At 43.4% G+C, this 20521-nt stretch overlaps 1 protein-coding gene across 1 annotated transcript; it reads right to left on the bottom strand.

Moving 5' to 3' along the window:
• Positions 1-1928: 1928 nt before the first annotated feature.
• LOC104470485 (ankyrin repeat and SOCS box protein 4-like) lies at positions 1929-6059 on the bottom strand (the record flags this gene model as incomplete). The annotated part of the gene is made up of 2 exons (XM_010085431.1): positions 5846-6059; positions 1929-2228 (listed from the first exon to the last, which is right to left on the bottom strand). Coding segments are annotated over exons 1-2 (514 nt in total), but the record flags the coding sequence as incomplete, so codon positions are not given.
• Between the last annotated feature and the right edge of the window lie 14462 nt (positions 6060-20521).

Genomic DNA, 20521 nt, shown 5'->3' on the forward strand with positions numbered 1-20521 from the left:
CTCCCCACCCGGCCCACACCCCCCAGCGGCGGTGCTCTCCCCGTTGCCCGCCTGCTGTGGGTCTGTCCGGCCGCCTTCCCGCTTTCCAGCTACCAGCGGTGTGCCCTAAAGAGATGCAAATGGCCGGAGGAATAATACCGAACCCTGCTGATAAGGGAAGAGGGAAGGCTGGCAAGACCCCATTTCCCAGAGCGAAACCGAACAGCAGCGTCACACGGCAGCGGGGCTGGCAGGCTGGAGGGGCCAGGGACTTCTTCCAGGGACAGAGGTGCTGCAGGTGATGGTAGTGGCTGGGGGGACAAGGGGCCTTGAACCTGGGGCCTTAGCAAACTGTCAGTAATGTACCTGTGCAAGAGCCAGTGCATGCTGCCTGGCCAGACTTCTCTCCAGGCTCACAAAAGCCCTTACGTGCCCAAGGGCTGGGAGTCAGAAATTACCTCTGGGCTGGAAAACCTGAGTGCTAATGCTGTTGAATGCTGTTGAATGCTGTTAATTCACATTGAGTGTCAGTCATGTTAGATGTCCATGACAGTTATCAGCAATCTAAGTCTGGAGGTAGCAAATAACATGGGGTTAGTTTTGTTTGGTTGGCAAGTTGCCCAAACCAGAAACGGTTAACCTGCATTTACTTTAATTGACCCAATGTGGCACCACTGAGTGGAGATGGCAGGGGGGGAGATGCACCTTGGCAGCGTTGGGGCAGGGACATTAACCAAGACCCTGGCTTCGGCTGCTGGGTGGTGCTGCAACATGTATGTGCACACCTGCGATGTTTTGCTCCAGACTCTTCCCATTTTGTTTGGAGTCTTGACGTTTAGCTCATAAGGAGATTGAAGTTTACCGAGTGCTTTGGGATGAAGGTTGGCTTGTAAAGTATTATTATTCTGTTGCTGATGGGTGGGTGGCGAAAGCCTACAGAATAGATCCTTTCATTTGCATTCATCCTATGCTACTTTTTATAAAAGTACATTTGACTTTTAAGCTTTTCCATGGTAGCAAATTCAATTCATGCTGTCAGGACTGTTTGCTTTGGGCAGTATACAACTGGCAGCATTTATTTTCTTTTCTACCAAACAAAATAACATATATCTTTCCATCAGAAGAAAAGCAATGTGGTTATTCATTCAGGGCTGCATATTGCCTTGCCCACAAAGCGTAATTGGGCTCTGCCTCTAGGGAAAAGCCTTCAATAACAACACATATAGCAAAAAAAAAACCCAAAAGGATTTGTATTTGCCATGACAGGGTGTGATAAATAGGGGAATCTGTCTGTTTGTAACTGAAGACTTGAACTGCCTGACTTTGCTGTACCTTTTATGTCTGCCTTTTACTGTGTCCTGAGTCAGCATCCTTGCGTTAAGGAAATAGTGTGCAACACCAATGTATTTGTCCAGGAATTATGCCTGTTCACAGCTTCATTTGTTACAGATGATCAGCAGCATAATGTATCTTAATTTGGGAATACAGAAATCTTATGTAATAGCCTTTTTTTCCCCCAATCCCTGCATGGATGCAGGAGTTGGGCTACTGATAAGAGACGGTATGAAAAACTGCATACTGTTTTTCAAGGCCAGATGAAGAAGACAGAAAAAAAAATAGAGAAATAGAAACTCCCTGATTTAGAGGAGCTCTTCTGCTGAGGGACTGACCAGGCAGTGGGCTGGAGGCATTGAAATAGGAAACAATCCTGAAGTGAGGGCCGGTGGCCAGGAAGAGGGAAGCACAGAGGAGGTGAAGAATCAGAACGGGAGAAGCTTCCTCTGATCAAAGAGATGAGGAAAGGGAGTCTGAGGTGAAGACATGGGTCAGCTGTGGATGGAAGGGATAAATACACACATACTTTGACAAATTGCCTCCTAAGAGAAACCACAGACCATGCCCACCATCTCTGGGCATGCCACGAAAGACGCTACAGAGCTTTACCTTACCTCTCCAAACCAGCTGCTGGGCACAAGGCATGGAGGTGCGTGTTGTACAGAAGTGCAAGGGTGCCTGCCCACTCATTGAAAAGCAGTTCAGCTTAGCTCCATGGTTGCAAAGGATCTTGAGACATTCAACATTTGCCATTTCACATGCTACGTGGATAGCAGCTTTTCCATTGGGCCGGCAGTTGATTGTAGCTTTGTGATTGAGGAGGACCAAAAGACTCTCCAGATGTCCGTACATGACAGCTAGATGAAGTCCAGTTGCCCAGGATATTTTTAATTTGTAGCTAGGCAGCCAGTACCCTGTACAGAGTGAAAATGTGTTACCATCCTTGGCACAGACTTTTCTTTGGACTATCCACCTACTGAAAATAATTGAGGGAGAAGGAAGGGCTGGAGTTTTGCTTTAATTTACTGTAATTTCACCAGCTACAGCTTAGTGCACATGAAGTTCTCTCAAGCATAACTTAATTTTCATTAAGCACTTTTACTGTATGTGCTGAATAGCCTGCCTTTTGGAGAGATAATTCCCACTCTGAAGGCAGCTTTTGTTTTTCTTGTGACCTGTATAGACTAAAATAAAAAAAAGTATGCTTAGAGCATTTGAAATGCCACCAGCTAAAAAATATGAGAACAGGATCTTCAGCATGCCAATAGCTGAACAAAGGTGGCATTGGAGCAAAGGCAGCATTTACTTAAGCCAGTGACTCAACCGATAGCTCATCCTACTTTTTCTGTGTGGGAGACGGCAGGATCTTGCATGTCAGGATCTGGATTCAGACCTCCAGTGATATGTTGCACATAGATGATCCCTGGCAATGTGGCTGCAGCTGTATCACAGACATCCTGCCAACTACTGCCCCTGAGGAGCATGGAGCGAGGAGTTTGGATACTGATGTAAATGAGGTTGAAGAACCAAATAGAAGCAGTGACATTTTCGCATGAAATTTGGCCCCAGAATGTTTCCATTTTTCTCTGAAAATTTCACAATGATCTCTTTTTTTCTTTTTTTTTTACTTACAAACAGGTGTAAGACCAAATAACACTTAAATATTTGTTCCCAAAATAGGACTACATGCTTAATGTCTGCACAAAGACAGTCTCAGATGTGATTACTATAATCACTTGTTTAAAGAAATAAAACACAATAATAATATGCAGAAGGGCAGGAGAAGTCTAAAGTTCTTCTTTTGTCTTTTTTTTTTTTTTTAGATACAGCAGCTGCATCTTAGCTAGAATGTGCCTATAAAATTTTCTGGGTTTGATTTATCTATTTCTCCTTGGACAAATGCCTTGTTGAATACTGTTATCATGTAAAAGACACAGAAAAATACTAAATATGTATAATGAGGTCAAATTAATTCAGACCTTAATTTTTTATTCTCTAGTTGCATATAATTTTTCATCCTTCATGTCATATAGATACAGTTTTTACAGTATTCATGTGTTAGACATAAAGAAGATGGAGAAGGAAAGACATAGATAAAAACAAAGTGCTGATGGCAAGGAGAAACTTGGATTAAAGTTTTTCTTCCTTCCTAGTTAAATTGCAAATATATTCTGAGATGACAGATGCCAGTAATGCCATTGTGGTGTGCCTCTGAAAAATGCTAGATTTCCCTTGAAAGGTTACAGATATTAAAAGGACAGTCATGACAGCAGCTGCACCTCCTGCTCTGGCATGCCTGCAGGGACTTGTCCTGACCAGTCTAACCATTTATTACTGCCAGCGTGTGAGATGTCAGGGGTGAGAAACCGGCTACAGACAGTGGCGTCCACTCTAGGACTAAATTTGGGGGACTACCAAACCCAGTCCCCAAGGAACCCATGCTGTGAATGGCAGCAGCTGGCAGCCCTGAGGCACCGGAGTACCCGAGCAGGGTGATGGGCTCCTCTGCAGCCCTCTGCCCTCCCTCACTCCACTGTCTGCGTGGCTTACGCTGGCAACTCTGGCAAGACAATCTTTTCATCCTATGTCCCCAAACCAGGCACAAAGTAGGCAGACAATATCCCAGAGTCTGTGCATATAGCAGAGCAAGTCTCTTAAATCACCTCCCTATCGGAATTCCCATGCAGTATCCCCCCTTGTTACCAGTGAGCTGTGGAGCACTGCTGGCTTATCCCCCACAGAGCTGAGCCAGATGTGAGCCATAAATATACGTAACAGCAGGAAAATGATCCTTAAAAGTCAAGTTACCACTTTATATAGCCACAGTTTTCCTGCCTGGGACCACTGTTTGTTTCCCTTCCCTGTGCTGCTGCAGATGAGCTGTGCTCAGACATCCCGAGGGAGCATCTCCCATGTCCTCTGCCCAACCCGCAGACATCTCTGGGCCCAGGGACAGGGATCAGGCACTCAAAATGTGGTCTCCATGGGAGGCCTCATTTGATTTGCCTGTTTCTTTGGGTGGAAACATGAAAAATCCATGGCGCATGCAAGGTCAGTGCCCTTGGGAGTTCTCAGGCTCTTTTGAAGAGAGGAGGCAAAGCCGTTCTGTCACCCATGGCATCTCTTTTCCACTTCATCACTCAGGGCTGTGGCAAAGCTCAGGCTGTCTGAATGGTAGGATGGTGGGACTTAGTTTTTCTCCCCTTTTCCTCCTCAAGGAAATCCCCTGCTCATATCACAGTTATCTGGGATTCAGAATAAAAGTAAAAATTTGCATGAGAGTTGAGCGTGCCTCCTGCCTTTTGGACAAAGAAAGTGAATACACTGCTGTGATGTGGGCCATAGAGTGCATTTACGAGTCTACATTTTGGAAACAAGAGAGACTTCAACAGAGATAGGTTAATGCTTGCAGTCAAATGATCTACAACTGAAAACCTATGCATTAATCCTGTAGTCTCAAACCACAACCAGAATGCATTTCAGCTGCCTGGGGACAGAACAAAAGATATTTTAAGATACATTCACCACTGTGTGGGTTAGCTCAGACACTGTCCCCAGGGGTAGTATGTCATGATGAAATAATAATGAATAATGAAATAATAATGTCATAATGAAATCAGAAGAACAGGAGCCAACCATTAAATGAGAGGTAAACACAGAAAAGGAGAAGAGGTGGGATGTTGTCCCTTCTTTACGCACAGAAAAAAAAAGTGCATTTCCTATGTTGTTGGGACTGGAGGCGTTTATCTCCCCTTCTGGCAAAGGCTGATCGTTACTGTTTTCTAGATACACACAAAGTCTGTTAGCAAATAGGTCATGAAGAATGTTGATTTTAGCATAGGGCAACCTTGGTTTATTGCTTTAAGTTGTAAGTTTTTGGAAACTCAACCAGTGCCTGGCTGAGAATTGTTTTGGGTTTTCTACGCTCCAAAACAGATGTCTTTTCTGGTTGTTTTTTTTTTTTTTTTACAGACGATTTTTCAGTTTTTATAAACTAGCACATCCTCATTTTCTGTCAGTTTGAAAAATAATCCTCCTCCCACCCAGCAGCATCCAAGGTCCGCAGGATTTCCTTAGCTCTCCTGAGATAGGCAGAATGCACTGTACTACTACTGTAAATTGAAAATGGAAGAGATTTAATATTTTATGTTTCTAAGTGCTCTGTATATGTGATTGGGTACATGCAAGAAATGTATACACCACACTTAGCCTGCACGTGTCTATTCTGGGCTTTGCACCCAAGTTCTCTGCAAGGAAATGGCAAAGAAGGACTCCTATTTCCGGACTCCTCTGAAGCTGCAGCAGCTGCCTCGGCAGCACCCGGGCTCTGGGGGCCTGCCCTCCACCAAGCCCGGTGGGTACAGCTGATAAGCTCCCCTCCTGCCGTGACCACGGCCATACAAACCTACTGAGTTGTTACTGCATATGAATCAGCTTACACTGCAGCTTCAAAAGAGACAAAAGGCCACAGTTTTCTTGAAAATCACTCAAACCCATCTACTTCCAGGCTGGTGAGTGCTGCCACATTTACCTTGTTTGTAGGATGCCAGAATCAGGTTTTCATCTTCCACTTCAAATACTGTGTCCACATCTATTTTCTTTTGGCTTAAGAGCTCTTCCAGTGTTTCAAAGTCATTGGACTTCAGGGCTTCAAGAAAAGCCTTTTTCACCAACTTTGCAGCTGCAGCTCGAGTCATTTGCCTCTCTGTATTCTCTCCCTCTTTGTGTGTCTCCTCCAGATCCATTTCCAAACGTATTTTTTTGTGCTGTGAAGAGGGGTGCACTGAGGTCCCTATAGCAGAGTTGCATGCTGAAGTTCCTGAAGACCAGAAGGTAATTTTATCACTCAGTCATGCTGATCTGCTTGTTCTATTTATATGAGGAGCATTTCAGGCATCAAAATACCACTCTTAGATATCACCACACTCTTTTTATGAAAGCAAGAACAGACAGACACACTAAGAATAACACCAAAATAAGAGTTATTTCCATGGGCTTTATGCATGTTAAGCTTCATTAACCACATGGTTACCCTCTGCTCCTGCCATACACTTACATTAAAAGACACTAGTTCCAGGTGTTGTTTCTCAGATGGAGAAACACTCACATTTCCTTTCATAGTTACTGTTGCTGATTTGTTGACTGCAATGGGATGTGATGCTCTGTCTGCAGATGCTTTTTACCTAGTGAGTTTTAGAAAACAAAAATTTAAAAATCCCCAAGGCACTCTTTCTGTGGCAGGTGGCTCTCTTTTCCCCAGGACAGCATTCAGCGTATTGATTCTGCTTTCATTCCTCCAGCCATCAGGCAGGCCCCCGCAAGAGTCCCCCACTGCACAGGTCTCACAGATGCCCTGATCTGTAAAGCCCTGAGGGATCATTGTATTGATCTAGCCTGGCCTCCTGTGTAATGCCCTGAACAGCAGGATTTCCCTAGTTTGCTCAGGGGCCAAAAGCAGTGCTTCCAGGAAGGAGAAATGCTGGGATGAGGGAGCTGCAGAGCTGTACAGCCGTGTTATGGGGTGAGCTCACATGCCGCAGGCGGCTTACTTGCAAATTAACTCATGTGCAAGCACAGAATGTCACATGTGTCCATGGGCTCTTCTCCTTCCCCTGAATATCCTTCATCTAAATTCAGATCCTCTCCCTCACAACCCTATCATCCACTGAACACCTCCTCCTCCCTCCCTTTTCCATCTCTCTTTCCTGGTCCTGTCCCTGTGCTGACAGCAGCCTGCAATGACACAAACCCACACGTGGCCTGCAGCCTGTAGAAGTAGTTCACACCTGCACCCACTTGGGCTGCTGGATGAGACCATAGCTAGAAGAAGACTATCCACCCTTGATTTAAATCACTCAGCAAAGCAGGCACCTCCCAACCATTAGAAAAAATTGTTCGTGTTTATCCTTACTGGGAGTGTGGCTGCCAAGTGGACTGATGGGGAAATGTGAGCCAGGTGATACTGGAAGTCGGAGTAGCATCTGCTCCTATGGTTTCCAGGGCCCAGGCTCCTCAGGTAGCCCCATGAGGACCCACAGGACCCTCACCCATAGGCATCCCCACCAGCTCTCTCCTAGAGCCACTGCTCCCTGAAGGTGTTGCAGAACAGCAGCTCATGGGGAACTGTGAAACTGGTGAGTTCCTTTTACCTAAGTACTTTTGGATGAAGAATGCTTTATAAAAATTGCTTCCCTGAGGTACTGCACTTTACAATAAGCACAGTGGGAAGGAAAACAGCTTGCCCTGATGCTATAGGTCCCAGGCAGCTCATCTGGCTCCTTCTAGACTTACTTAAGAGGAGGGTCATCAGCAGGCTGTCCATAACTTCACATTCCCTCCTGCATGACTACCTCCTCTTACTTTGTTACTTTCAGTGGTGGATGACTCCACTTCATGCTTTTAAAAAAGTGTTAATGCTTGTCTGGCATGAGCAGAGGGGTAAGATGTGATCTCCAGATCTCACGGGCTACTTGTTACCTGCACCTTTTTTTTAAACCACAAATTTCCTGAAAAGTCATGGATGCACAAAGCACTGATACGTGGCTGCAATCAATTGTTCACCTCAGCTACACTTTTTGATTTGAAATAGACTAGTTTTTCATCTATCATCTTTCATAACTTGTATTAGATGACACAAGGACATTCAATCTATCTGAAGGGATCGTGCCAGTGCATCTCCAAGCTGGTCTTCTGCTTGAAGGTTGAGAAGCACAAGCGCATTGCTGTAACATATTACTGCACAGCTGATGATCCATCGTGCTTGCTCTTGGCTGACAAGCAAGGTGAAGTAATTTGTGATGGCTTGGCCCACAGTGAAAGAGAAAGCTAATTAAAATTACCTTACATCCGTCATGGTCCATGTACAGGGACAGCACCTCAGACCAGATGATGCACTACAACTTGCTCACCTTCAGCAATTTGTGTAGCCTTGCTCTAACTCTCAGAGAAATTTTTCTTAACATTAATGAGCTTAAAAGAGAGAAAGCCTTTATAGTTAGTGTTTTCCTGTAAGCTGCATTTGGGTCTAATCTTGAAAAACCTACACACATGACTGCACTGGTGCTTTCAGTACAATTACATACAGGAATGAGGAAATGGTTTTAGGTTTTATATTGACAATCACAAAAAGTTAGATTGACTTTTAAAAAATTCTTATGTCATGCTTTATTAAATTTCCTGAAGTATAGTAAAATAAATATATTTAATAATATACAAATGCTATAAGTCATTGGTGGGGTAAAGGGACAAATTTTTACTGTGTATCTAAGTTTTTGCTATCCATGTAATTTCCTACAGACTTCTCCCCCACCGTACCACAAGGTGGCAGTTTGATTTTGGAAGTCAAATCTGATGTCATCCAAGTTCCAAGGCTGCCAGGTAGTCTGAACATCTCATTGAAACAAGAGCTGATCACTTGTTTAATATAAATAACAGTATTAGTATTTATGATATTTATTGGTTAGACTTGAGGCCACTGTGATGGGCACTGTGCACTCACACATTGTAGCCACTAAAAATAACTTGGTTTCCACATTTAGGATTAATTGTCTAAATCCCCCAGCTAATGCAAAGGAGTATTTTTACCTGGGAGACAGCTCTTGCCTCCAAGCTTTCCTTCTGCTCCACACAGTGCCAGACAACATGCTCCTGTTCACAGGACAAGCCGCAGGCACACAAACATGGGGACAGGCTGGGTCTGCCCCTCATAAGTGGCTACAGCAGGGCCGAAGAACCTGGTGTGAAGGGGCACAGCAAGCAAGAGGAGCAGACAGTGCTCTTGGGGTGCACGCTGCTTCCGCTTCAGGTGACGGGACTGTTGTCACTGGCTTCAGATGGGCTGCTGGGGATTGTCTCCATAAGGGTTATCAAAGGCTTGTTCCAAAGCCCACTGAAGTGAAGGGAAGTATTTCCACTGATTTCAGTGGGCTCTGTCCTTTATTAGATTGGGCATGAAGCAGCAGAGCTGAGCCAGGGAAAGCTGCCTGGAGATGAGTAAGTGCGTGAACACCATCGGGGTGGTAGAGTGGATGACTGGGCGGCACAGGAGGATGTATGAACATCAGAGCTGTGACTGCTCATAGGAGACAAAGCCTTAAGGAGAAAATGAGAAAAGATGTACTGGCAGGCTGTGCAGAGCCAGGGCCCCTCCACTGGCACTTGCTGGGGTAGAGCAGAACCTATTGGCACCTACATAACTCAGAGCAGTGCTGGGAACAGCTCAAGCAGAGTTTTCAAGGTGAAAACCAACATCCTGAGCTCTACAGGGGAACAGGCAGAAAGCCAGCAAAAGGACAAATGCTCCAAAAGAGTGGTGCTGATGCAACCAGAGCTGTAGAGTTGATCCTAGCTGCAATACAGAAAAGCCTGGCAGCTTCCTGGCTGCTCCCTGCCAGCCAGCCTGTTCTGCAGCAGCTCTGTCCCAGAGGCAGCACTAGTGGGGGTGGGCATGGAGAGCAGTAATAGATGCAGGGCTTCAGCAGGGTTGTTACAAATGTTCTCCCCCCTTCCTGGATTTAGAGAGGGGACCTGGAAGCATTGCCTGCTCTGAGCCTTGCAGCAGTGTTGCAGCACACTTGGCCAGTGAGGCTCCAACTCTGCCCTTTCCTCCCCTCAGCAGGTCATGGGCTAGAGCGGGTTGTTTAAACAGCAGCAGCACAGCCTGCGTGTGAAGGAGTCTGTTCTGCTCTGAAGCCTTACATGTTAAGGAGGGAAATGTGCTGGACATCAGACCCCTTGGCCTGAAGTAAAAAACCAGATCCTTGAGTTAATGGCACACTTCCATCTCTTCTGAACACTGCATGCTTGTAAAAATACTGTTGCAGCAGTGATCACAATCCCCTCGCTCTGCGGTGGCCCTTACAGCATCTGCAGCTTCAGCCAAGGCTGCCACGCTGCTGCCCACCCTGTGGGCAGTATTGCCTTGTACATCCCTTGTGCTGCCATGTATAACCCTTGTTTCTTCTTGACAGCTCCGAGGTCCCAAGCTGGATTAAGCACAGCCCTCCTACTTATTCATATCACACATCTTTTTTGCTAATATTGACTTTTTTTCCTTGCTGTACATCTTTCTGCCTGCTTTAGCCATCACTATATTTTACCCGATTTTCTTCTTCCAGGATGCCGAGAGTGAAGATTACATAAACCTTCCCCACACTTTTTGCTTTATTTCTTAGTAGGAAGAAAGCTCTTTAGCTGTGCCAGGTGCAAACTGTTTTCTCCAGGTGCTGAGCTGTAAATCATCTTTTGAGAAAACGCCCCTCTGTAAATTCATCCCTGTGGCTGGTTAACCTGAAACCCTCTTAGTAACATTAGTTTGGAATCCTCCTCTAGTTCTTTCTTGTATTATTTCACTTTTGTTCTCTTTTCCTAGGGATAGTGGGGAAAAAATAGCCCCAGATCCTCAAAGGCATTTAGACGTAAAACTCCCAAGTCACTGGAAGTCAAATTCCTAGGAGCCAGGAACCTATGTGTCTGTGAGAGAAAGGGTCTTCTGGTTTTGTTTTCAGTAAAGCAAGTATAATTTAGAAATAACATCTCAAAAATTACTACTAAGATAATATAATTAATAGTTTGTCATCCTATAAAAAGTATGCACTAAATGCACTTATTCTGCAAGACAGTTAAATACCATATTTATTGAGACACAACACTTGTAGGTTCTCTTTGATTCAAACGGCATGAGTGCTGTAAACAGGATGCACATACACAGACAGAAATTACAATCAGGTGGACAGTATTTTCAAGGCACGGAAGAAAATAAATCCTGCCTATGTAAGCTTAGTGGAAAATTCTTCTCCTATTTTTTTGCAGCTAAATCTGACAGTATTTAAACCAGTAGGATTTTGGAACCAAACTTAAAATGTGAATCTCTTCCCCTACTTAAAATGTGAATCTCTTCCCCTTCTTTCCTCCTGATGAAGTGAGGTGTGGACTATGGGGTCAAATGAACCAGTGGAAAGCACTTCTTTGAAGAGGAGTGTTCCTTTACAGCAGCGAGACAAAAATACTTCATTGCCCATGGAAAGGGCCCTGCAGGCGGCTGTGTCTCTCCTGCTCTCCCTCATGCCCAGCTGCCTGCTCCTTGGCCATGCTCCCTGCCAGGGCTGGGCGGGGCTGATCGCCGACAGCGGTGGGCTGAAGATGAGACATTCTCACCAGGCTCTTCCCAGAAACTTTTGCCTTGGCTGCCCAAGTGTGATTTGTGCGGAGGTGAGATGGTATACGTGAGGTGGTTCCTTGATATCAAATTGTTTCCTTTATATTAAATATGTATCAAAGTGAGAGGGGTTTTAGGACAGGCAAACAGCCAAAGTGTGAAAGGATGTCCAGTTTTGCAACTACTCTAAAATGCCAGTCTTTTTGGATCACAATACCGACGTCTGCAAGAGTATGAACACATTCAGCAGAAGCTGTACGGGTATTCTTTGAACAGCCATCAAGCAGCTGGCTGTTTGCTGGCCTGGGAATAAGACTATTCTTGCTCCAAAGGACTAAATTTGAAGCGATGCCAAAATAAAGCATGTGGAAGAATCTGCCAAAAGGGTGGAACGTGGGGAGAGAGAAGATGAGAGCAGCACATAGCAGACATGGCTGGACGCAGTGGCAAGGCTGAGGGACAGCACCGGCTGTGCTGGCTTCACAACTGCCCTGTGCTTGGGCCAGCAGTTTTGATGAATGCTTTCAATCATCTCTGCTGTTGCCTGTGTATCCCACCCTTCCCTGATAAATCAGTCACTGATAAGCAGTGGCTGTTTCTTACATTTCTAAGCAACGTAAGGTGTGGAGCTTGCTCCTTCAGAGTATTGCCATCTGCCTTCCCTGAACGTGACAGACCAAGTCCTTAGGTGCAGAAGTGACAATATAGCTATGTTAGTCAAAATCAGAATGTGCATATTAGGTGCTGGTTTTATTGGTACAGTGCTGGATAAATCTTGCTCCAGCTGCAGGAATTCCAGCTCTTATTGACAGACACCCAAAATCTGCATGCATGACGCAGGGCTGGCTTGGCCTCGATGCCTCGGTAAGGGGTGCAGAGCAATGGGGGGAGAAGTGAATCACCTCCATCAGAGCAGAGGCTGTACAAACAAATTCTTACAGCTCAGAATAGAGCCCAATATGCTGATTCACCAACCCTAGTCCATTATTATAAAAGACAAAAAACCAAAAGCAAATATTTCTCGTTTAAGCTTATAGTTCCCTTGATTTTTACCAGTTTTTAAAAGACTCCCTGAGGAAAGAAAATAACTAATGTTACCATTTACCTCCTGAGCCTCTGAATGACTGAGCCAGTAATATGGTAAAAACATCAACATCTTATAGCTATTTATATTTTGATTCTCTCTGTATTGGTGTTTCTAACATTATATAGAATATCTATTGTAAAATTATATTCAATTTAATGAGGTCTGAGTTCATTTAGTAAATCTGTATTGAAAAATGTGCTTGCAGTATTAAAAGCATTTTACTTCCATGTAAAAAAATCTGTTGCCATAGTGACCAATCACAACTTTCTCAGTACCTTTATCTAGGAATTGGATGTAGGCTTTATTTTTGCTTTATTTTATTTTTTCTCCTGCATTCTCTGGGCCAAGTCCTCATTTAACTCATTTTAGTTCTTCTTATAGTCTGTCCTTTTCCAACCATATTCTCAATTAAGTCAGAAGAGTTCTGACTGAGTTTACAATAAAGATCATGACTTTGAGCTCTTCCTTTTATATAATTATGTAAGAAACAGGAAAATGCAATGCTGCACACTGTGGGCTTTCTTTATCATCAACAGATAACTCAGACCTAATATAAGAAGGAGTCCTGAAGTATCAAAAGCCTTGGGAATCTGACACCTTTTAGTATCAATATAATAGTGACATTGAAGATACGGTGAATTGCATCTAAAACTGAAAAGCTCTTGGAGAAAAGCCTTGAGATTTCAAGAAGGTTCTTTATAACCAAACCTTCAAAAAAAATTAACCCACTTATCACTCTGTTGCAGCCCAAATCTTGTCAATAATGTACCTCCTTCAGAGAAATAGTAACTTAACATGGTGTTTTTATCCCTGCTTGAAATACATATCTTCTCCAAGAGAAGAACAGGCTAAAGAGCCTGCACACCACTGTATCCTCTCCTCCTGAGGCTGGTGGAAGATTTTTGCATGGGAAGAGGCAGTGAGAACATTTCTGAAGAAAGGGTAGACAGAGGAAGATGCAGTTACTCATTTTCACCATCACCTTTCTCAAGACCAGACTTTTGTTTCCTTGATAGGCACAGCGCAGCACAAAAAAAATATGCAAAGACAGCAGCCAGAATGAGATAGTTGGAAAGATTATGTGACTCTTCCAGCATGCCAACGGTCAGATCAGACAAAAACCCCATTTTTCCTCCTTTATTGAAATATAGATACCTACAGCGTAGGCATCTGACTTGAGCTTGTCACATCATCTCCTGGAAGAGTCTGTGGAGATGGTTGTAGGGTGCAATTTCGTATGTCTGAAGATGGAAATCAAAAACAGATCAGACATACTCTAGAAATATTAGTTTTTCTCCATTAAGTATAAATTAAGACAAATATAATCTGGTTCTGTAGGAGGGTACTTTAAAAAGTAAATTACAGATGTTTGTCAGCGGCAGTAATTTAATCAATATTTAGTTTAACTAGTTGATTTTTAGGATGTGTTTAATAAAATTATGCAGAAATAAAAGTTGATTAGTAAATAAGGTATGTGCCATGGTGATATTAGAGACTACTTTCAAGAAACAGAACATTATTGTTTTTCTTTTACAATTGAAATTTATTATTTATCTAACATTCAAGTCAAACTTGTGATACAAACAACTGTTGTGCTATTCAACAGAGGAAAATGTTTTTCTTCATCCGTCTAAATGCTCATCACTGAGTGAATGGAAAGTGCACTGAAGGAGTTAGTCGTCTTGCAAATATGCCTGATTCTTGGAGGAGAGGTCTGCAGAAGAAATCAGAGAATTCCTGTTTGAGAAAAATCTTCCTACTTTTCCTTCTAAGGACATTTAATTTTGGTCTTTTTTAAATGACCTAGTAAGTGGCAAATTTACCCAAACTCTAATTACATAATTCTGAATTATTTCCTTACAACTCTTATTTATTGTTCACAAGTTAAAAGGACTGTGAAAGTTGTTTTTCTCTTCAAAAAGTGAGAGTAAAGAGCCAAAGTGCTTGCAGTCCAATGAATTCCAGAGGAAATCTTTTGGGGAAGATTTCCATGATAACATGCAGTTCTGCGAGTGCTCTTTTGTAACCGAAGAAGGGTGGTTCAATCAGCAAAAGCTAAACCCAGACAGAGGAGCCCAAATGTTTGGTTTTGCTCCAGTCTGTCCATTGATGCCTATGGGACTGAGTGCAGGGGATCCCTGGGGCGGGTGAGGGAAGGAAGGAAGCTTGTGGCACGCAGCAGTAAACCCCCTGCCCATATTCTTCCAGCACCCGAAACCTACCTGAGACCAGCACCCTGGAGACATACATGGTGCTGTGCTGGCAATCCAGTGGCACCTGCACCTAAAAGTGCCTGGGGTGCTCCTAGGGGAAGGAGAGCAGGAGGAACGTAGTCTGCTCTTCCTTCCTGAGGCAAGTCCCTAACAGTGCAAGAGACTTTAAGGGGTTTTAGGGCTTAGAACAAAACTAGACTCTTGACACAAAACTTCTAGGAAGCAGAAAGCAAGAGCCAGTTGTGCAAGTCTCCCGCTCAGGATGTCAGGGATGATAGGTCTCCTTTTCTGCACCCTGGCTGAGACAGCCTAAGTGTCCGTGGTTGCATCTGACCTGCTGTGCAGAGAAGCCCCTAGGACAGCCTGATGCCGACAGACTCATCTGTCCATATTTACTTTTGAGCTTTGCAAAACACTTGCGTCGGTGGTGAAGACACTTTACACAATTCTCGAAGACCCACCTAGGCTTTAAGGAAGAATGCTGAAAGTTTCAACCATGCACAGTTTTTTTCAAATTACAAAATTGTGACACTAGTTTATAATAAAACATTAAATAAACAACTTTTGAAGCTACTAGTATGAAAAAACCCCCACTTATATGGGTAATACAATTTAAAAAACCAGAATGTACATATTGGGATGAGACCTTAGTAGTAGACAACAAGAACATTTTAACAGGTGGTACTGGAGTACTCTACAGCCTCCTGATTGTTGTATGTAAGATTTTTAAAAGGTGAAGGTAAACAAAGTAATTTCTAGTTTGTTGTGCTGAAATTTATAGGTCAAACTAATGTAGTCAAAACTTAGAATGCAACATATTCTGCACTGTGTATACCACCACACAGTGATCAGAACGTTTAAGCTTCCCTCAAAGACATTAATCAAAGGTTTAAAATATAATCATTGCTCCTTTCTTATTATAATACACAAATTTGCCTTTGCTTTAGAGTTCAAATTTATGTTTGTGTTAGAACAAAAGGTGAACCACAAAAAACATTCAGGAAACATCTCCTAAAAAGCTGTTGGCAACCAAATGCTGATAGTTGTGATACCCCATAGCTCAAGCTGTTTACCTGCTGGAGGGCTGCTGGGACCAGCTGCTCAGGGCACTCCAAGGAGATGAGGAGAAATATCAGTGTTTCTGGGTGTCATGTGTGGAACACTCCACTCTGCACCTTCTAGACCTTCTTTGTGTTTTTCTTGTGATTATATTAGGCAGAAAAGACAAAGTCTAGGTTCTCTTCCAGAGGATCCACCATGGCCTAATGAGATTCATGTGCAACCTGCTCTTGAGCTGAATTATGTTGAGAGTAGGGTGGATGTCCACACCTGGCAGTGGTCTATAGCATCCAACGGGTGCCTTCTCTGTCTGCCGTTCACATGCCGCCTCCTCCACAAATGCCGAGTGAGTAAGTGATGGGTTTGGACGCTGCAAAGGCTTTGGCTCCACCAAGGCCACATGCTTTGTTCCTTGGCACATGTTTGCAGAGCAGAGGCTATGATGTAGCAACTCTTAATGATTTCAGTGAGTGTTGGATTAGGTCCTAGAGTCTTTTTCACATTATCTGTTCACAGTTTATGCTTAAAAGTAAAATAGCTTATGAATCCACATGGGTGATACCTTTATATTATATACTGTTATAACAGTGTCCATCCATATCTATCCACATACGGTTATACCTGAATGAAGGTATTTTTAAAGCTAAATATTAAGAACGTAACTGCAAATAGGTAAACTGTCTGTATTTACCTGTATAACTGCAGGAATCTTTTTACTTTTTCAGGCTTACTTGAGTATAATTTAGACAGCCTCTTCTACAAGGATAGTATTGTTTTCAGTTCCTCTTATAGCTTAACTAAATCTTAGCTGAAAGATTTTAATTTTTTTTTTTCATCTTAATTCCGGTAGAGGGTGGATAATCATACTCTCTGTGGGGAACAGATGTTAGATGCATACTTTGTATCCTTTAGTTGTCTGTCCCACCCTATGTACCCAAGGGATTAGATAATAGTATTTTTGCAAGTCATAATTTTATGACCGTGTATTTAAAATAGTTTTCACATAATTTTACCAGGAGGGTTTGAAAATTCAGAAGAGAAATCCAGACACAGACAAAAAACAGTCAAGCAAGACCTGCGTAAAGTCCTTCCTACTGAAAGCAATGATAAGGATATGTCATTCCTCTTGCTTGTGCTTAGGCAGGCTCCTGGGATGGGTTTGCAATAACCCAGTCTAATTCCCAAATATCTTTTAAGGCTGCAACTACTCAAAGCTGCCAAAAAATGTGGGCGAAGTTGATTCTATTACTTCTCATGCACTGACTCTTCTGTCTTGCTGTCTTGGCCTCAGAACTACTTCTGCTAGGGGATACTTCCCACACTAAAGGGAATGGCTGCTAGGTGCTAGGCTGCTCTCAGGTTTGTAAACACTTTGCTCTGTACACTGCTTATGAAATGAATGGTGTGGATGTGTGTGTTTTTATCTCTATATATGATCTCCCTACTGCAGCAACTCTGGCTTCTCTCTGCATCTGTGATTCCCTCACTGGTAAGGGAGAGACCTCAGTTCAATCTCACAATACCCCTTGCTTCTTCCTATGTGGCTGCAGCTGAACATGATGCTGAACGTGCAACAACCTACACGGGAAGAGTGTGGCTCAGCCAGCTCAGTGCAGACAGGGTTATCAGGCCAACTAGAACTACCAAAGCCATCACACCTGGAGGTAAGGAAGTTCCTTTGGGTCTCTGTGCTGCTCTGGTTGCCCGAGACCCCAAATATTCTAGCCACATGTTGTGTATAGTCCCAATCCACTTGTACAGTTTCAGGTTGTGCCCACCATCCCTCCAATCAAGAAGTGTGAAGTGTTAGAATTGATCACTCCACTAGACCAGGCTGGTTTGAAGGCCTCTATCTTTTTGTCATGTAAGAGCCTCCATAGCCAACATCCACACTCATGTATTTGAAGCAGCTACAGTAACACCAGTACCAGAACTTGGAGCTGTGAGATAAGGTTAAATTAATCTTGGTGGTGTTATATTGGATTTACACAGATGTAAATCTGGACATAGGCTGGGGTGTACATGCAGAGCAGTCCACAAAGTGAGAAACCAGCAGTAGGAATCATAGCTCATGAAGAAATGGGCATTTCTGTGTTCATTCCACACTTTCATTTCCTCTTGTTTTCTTTATGCTTCCTGGTGCCAATATAATTTAAGAATCCCACATTTTATAAATAAACTTTGTACTGAAATCTTAATCATGCTTGTATTTTGCTGCAGCACAAAGCATCATAACATAGTTTGTATAATAGTTTCTCTAGTTTGTTACTGTATTTATAAGTCAAGGCTATTTCCTCCCTTTGTGTTAAAGTATTTTGAAAGCTGTTGAATTTAGAAATCTCACTTTGTGTCTTTTTACTGAGGTGTTGTGTCATGACAATTCAGCTTTTGTGGGCTCTTTTCTGAGCAATTTCCCTGATATTTACAATTCATAAATAAATAGGGGTAGCACAGGAGTAATGTCTAATTAGGCAATTCCCTCTCATTCTTTTTCTGTGTCATTGGGTTGTTCCACTTCAGTGGGAGGCTGCAATGGCATCAGTGCCTCATCCCTAACACAGCAGCCAGTGATGAGCTTCCTTTGTTGTGAAACTAACACCACAACTGAAAATCAGTGTTGGATGCCCCCTTCTAGGGTTGTGTTAGACTGTACTCCACCTTCTATCCCAGAATACAACCATGTGCAACACTTTGCCTGATACATGCCCCAGTGCTCGCACCAGGGTAGCCAACCCTGGAAGAGTTTGGCAGTGGTTAAAATTTGACAGTGGTTCAAATCTCAGCATTCAGGATGCTGTCCTGACTTTTTTTATCTGTAAGGGCTGGGCTGAGACTCAGAGCAATTGTGTATTGCCTGAGAGTCCTGCTGTACAGAAGGGTGATGATGACAGGAACATGGCTCTCCTTTACCTGTGTTTGAAGTCAGGAGCCTCCTTCATTTCATACACAGCTTTAATCTTTCAAAAGCCACATGGCCCTGTCCCTCCTTTGCACAAATGTTATCAGTCATGGTGTTTGAGGAGCATGCTGCCAAGATAGCAGAATTTTACCTGCAAGACTTAAGCATTGCATTGCCAAGGCACACTACTGGCTCAGCATGCTTCTTCTTGGTAAACGACAGTGTTAGTTGCTTTTTGCTTTATGCCAAGGCTGAGCCATGGCAGTGCAGTCAAAGCCATCAGTAATATTCTGCACACCCAGCACACTGTCAGCAGCAAACGGCAGACTGCCTGAGAGGACCTCTCTGACTTTTGATTTAGCCTGGCATCTCTCCAGCTTAACAATTCTGCCACCTATAAAATAATTAAAGCAGCTCCCTTTGCTGCTGCTTCCAGATGCAGCGAGAAGCACTGCTGCACAAACGACAGTAAACAAGAGTTTGCCTAGGACATGGCCTTGCTTGGGGCTGTTTTTGACAGTGACATGTTCTGACATCTTGTCACCACTGAGAACCTTTGCATTACCTCACACCATCGTGAAATAAGCAAACTATGCTCACAAACTTATTTGGACATCCAAATTTATGCAGATGCCTCTGGGCTGTTTGTGGCTGACAGTGCTGGAGTCTTTGGTTAGCCCCACAAAGGTGAGGTAGAGACCTTTGCTCTCTTTGAAGTAGGACAAGGCTGAAAGCCACATTGTTTCTGCAAGAGCCTTTTCAACACCCTCACCAACAAATCCATTGATGTCATTTTGACACGAATTTTTCTCAGCAGTTGAGAAAATCAATATACCTTGGTGTCACTGCAGGAATACTTTTACCTTTTTCTTTGCAAAAGGCACTATGCATCTGTATTCTTCAACTCTTTGAAGGTACGGTCTCTTTCTTATGTAATTATGGTCAATTCCAGTTTTCTAGCTAGTTGGTGAAACTGCATTTTTGTATAGTGGTAGGGCACAGACAAGGACTTTGCCTTGCCCTGTGGCAGCTGCTCAGCAGCTGTAGGAATCTCTGCTCCCTGCTTTGGAATGGGAAGCATAGAAGTGATTTTTAACTCTAGCAGAGCTGCAGCATGCAGGTTTAAGAAATTACTGAAGTCTTTGAGCAAGCCATGTGCAACTTCCCTTTGATCAGCTAACAGGGTTAAAGTGGTTTTAGGCCATGGCCTTTGCTAAGAATCTTGTAATATCTGTGATCAGTAGCTTTTGGAGCTTTCTCCCTCATTTTTCAGTATGCAAACCACAGGCTTTGCTTGTGATTTCTGCCTGGTTTTGTGGTAAGCAGCTCTCTTGCCTAACAGTTTCTATTTTTACCTGAAGCTGGTGCAGCACCTGCATGTCAGCAGCAATCTGATGGGTGTGCTCTTCTCATTAACCCAGTCCTAAGATCTGCATTCGGCAAAACTGATGAGTTCAGTTTAAGATCTCGTTAGTCTCTCTTTGAAACTTTCCAGACTGTGTTGACATCTTCTGCTTGTTTCTACAGGTAAACTATGGCAACATCAAGGTTGGTATCTAGTTGCTTTCTTGTGTCTGCCTTGTCTTCATGCCCATACATCCACTTCTGGATTTGGTTCAGTATTTGTAAAGCAGCTGTTCGGCAGTGAGCCCTGTCTGACTCCTCACTAGTTGCTGACCAGGTTTACCTTCAATGCTCTCCATAGCTTGGGCCCCTCAATGCCCTCCATAGCTTGGGCCCCTCAATGCCCTCCATAGTTGGAAGTTAATTGGTCTAATTAATAGTTGGTCTAG

The sequence above is a fragment of the Pterocles gutturalis genome, unplaced genomic scaffold (assembly GCF_000699245.1).
Source record: "Pterocles gutturalis isolate BGI_N339 unplaced genomic scaffold, ASM69924v1 scaffold4990, whole genome shotgun sequence".
NCBI classification, from domain to species: Eukaryota; Metazoa; Chordata; class Aves; order Pterocliformes; family Pteroclidae; genus Pterocles; species Pterocles gutturalis.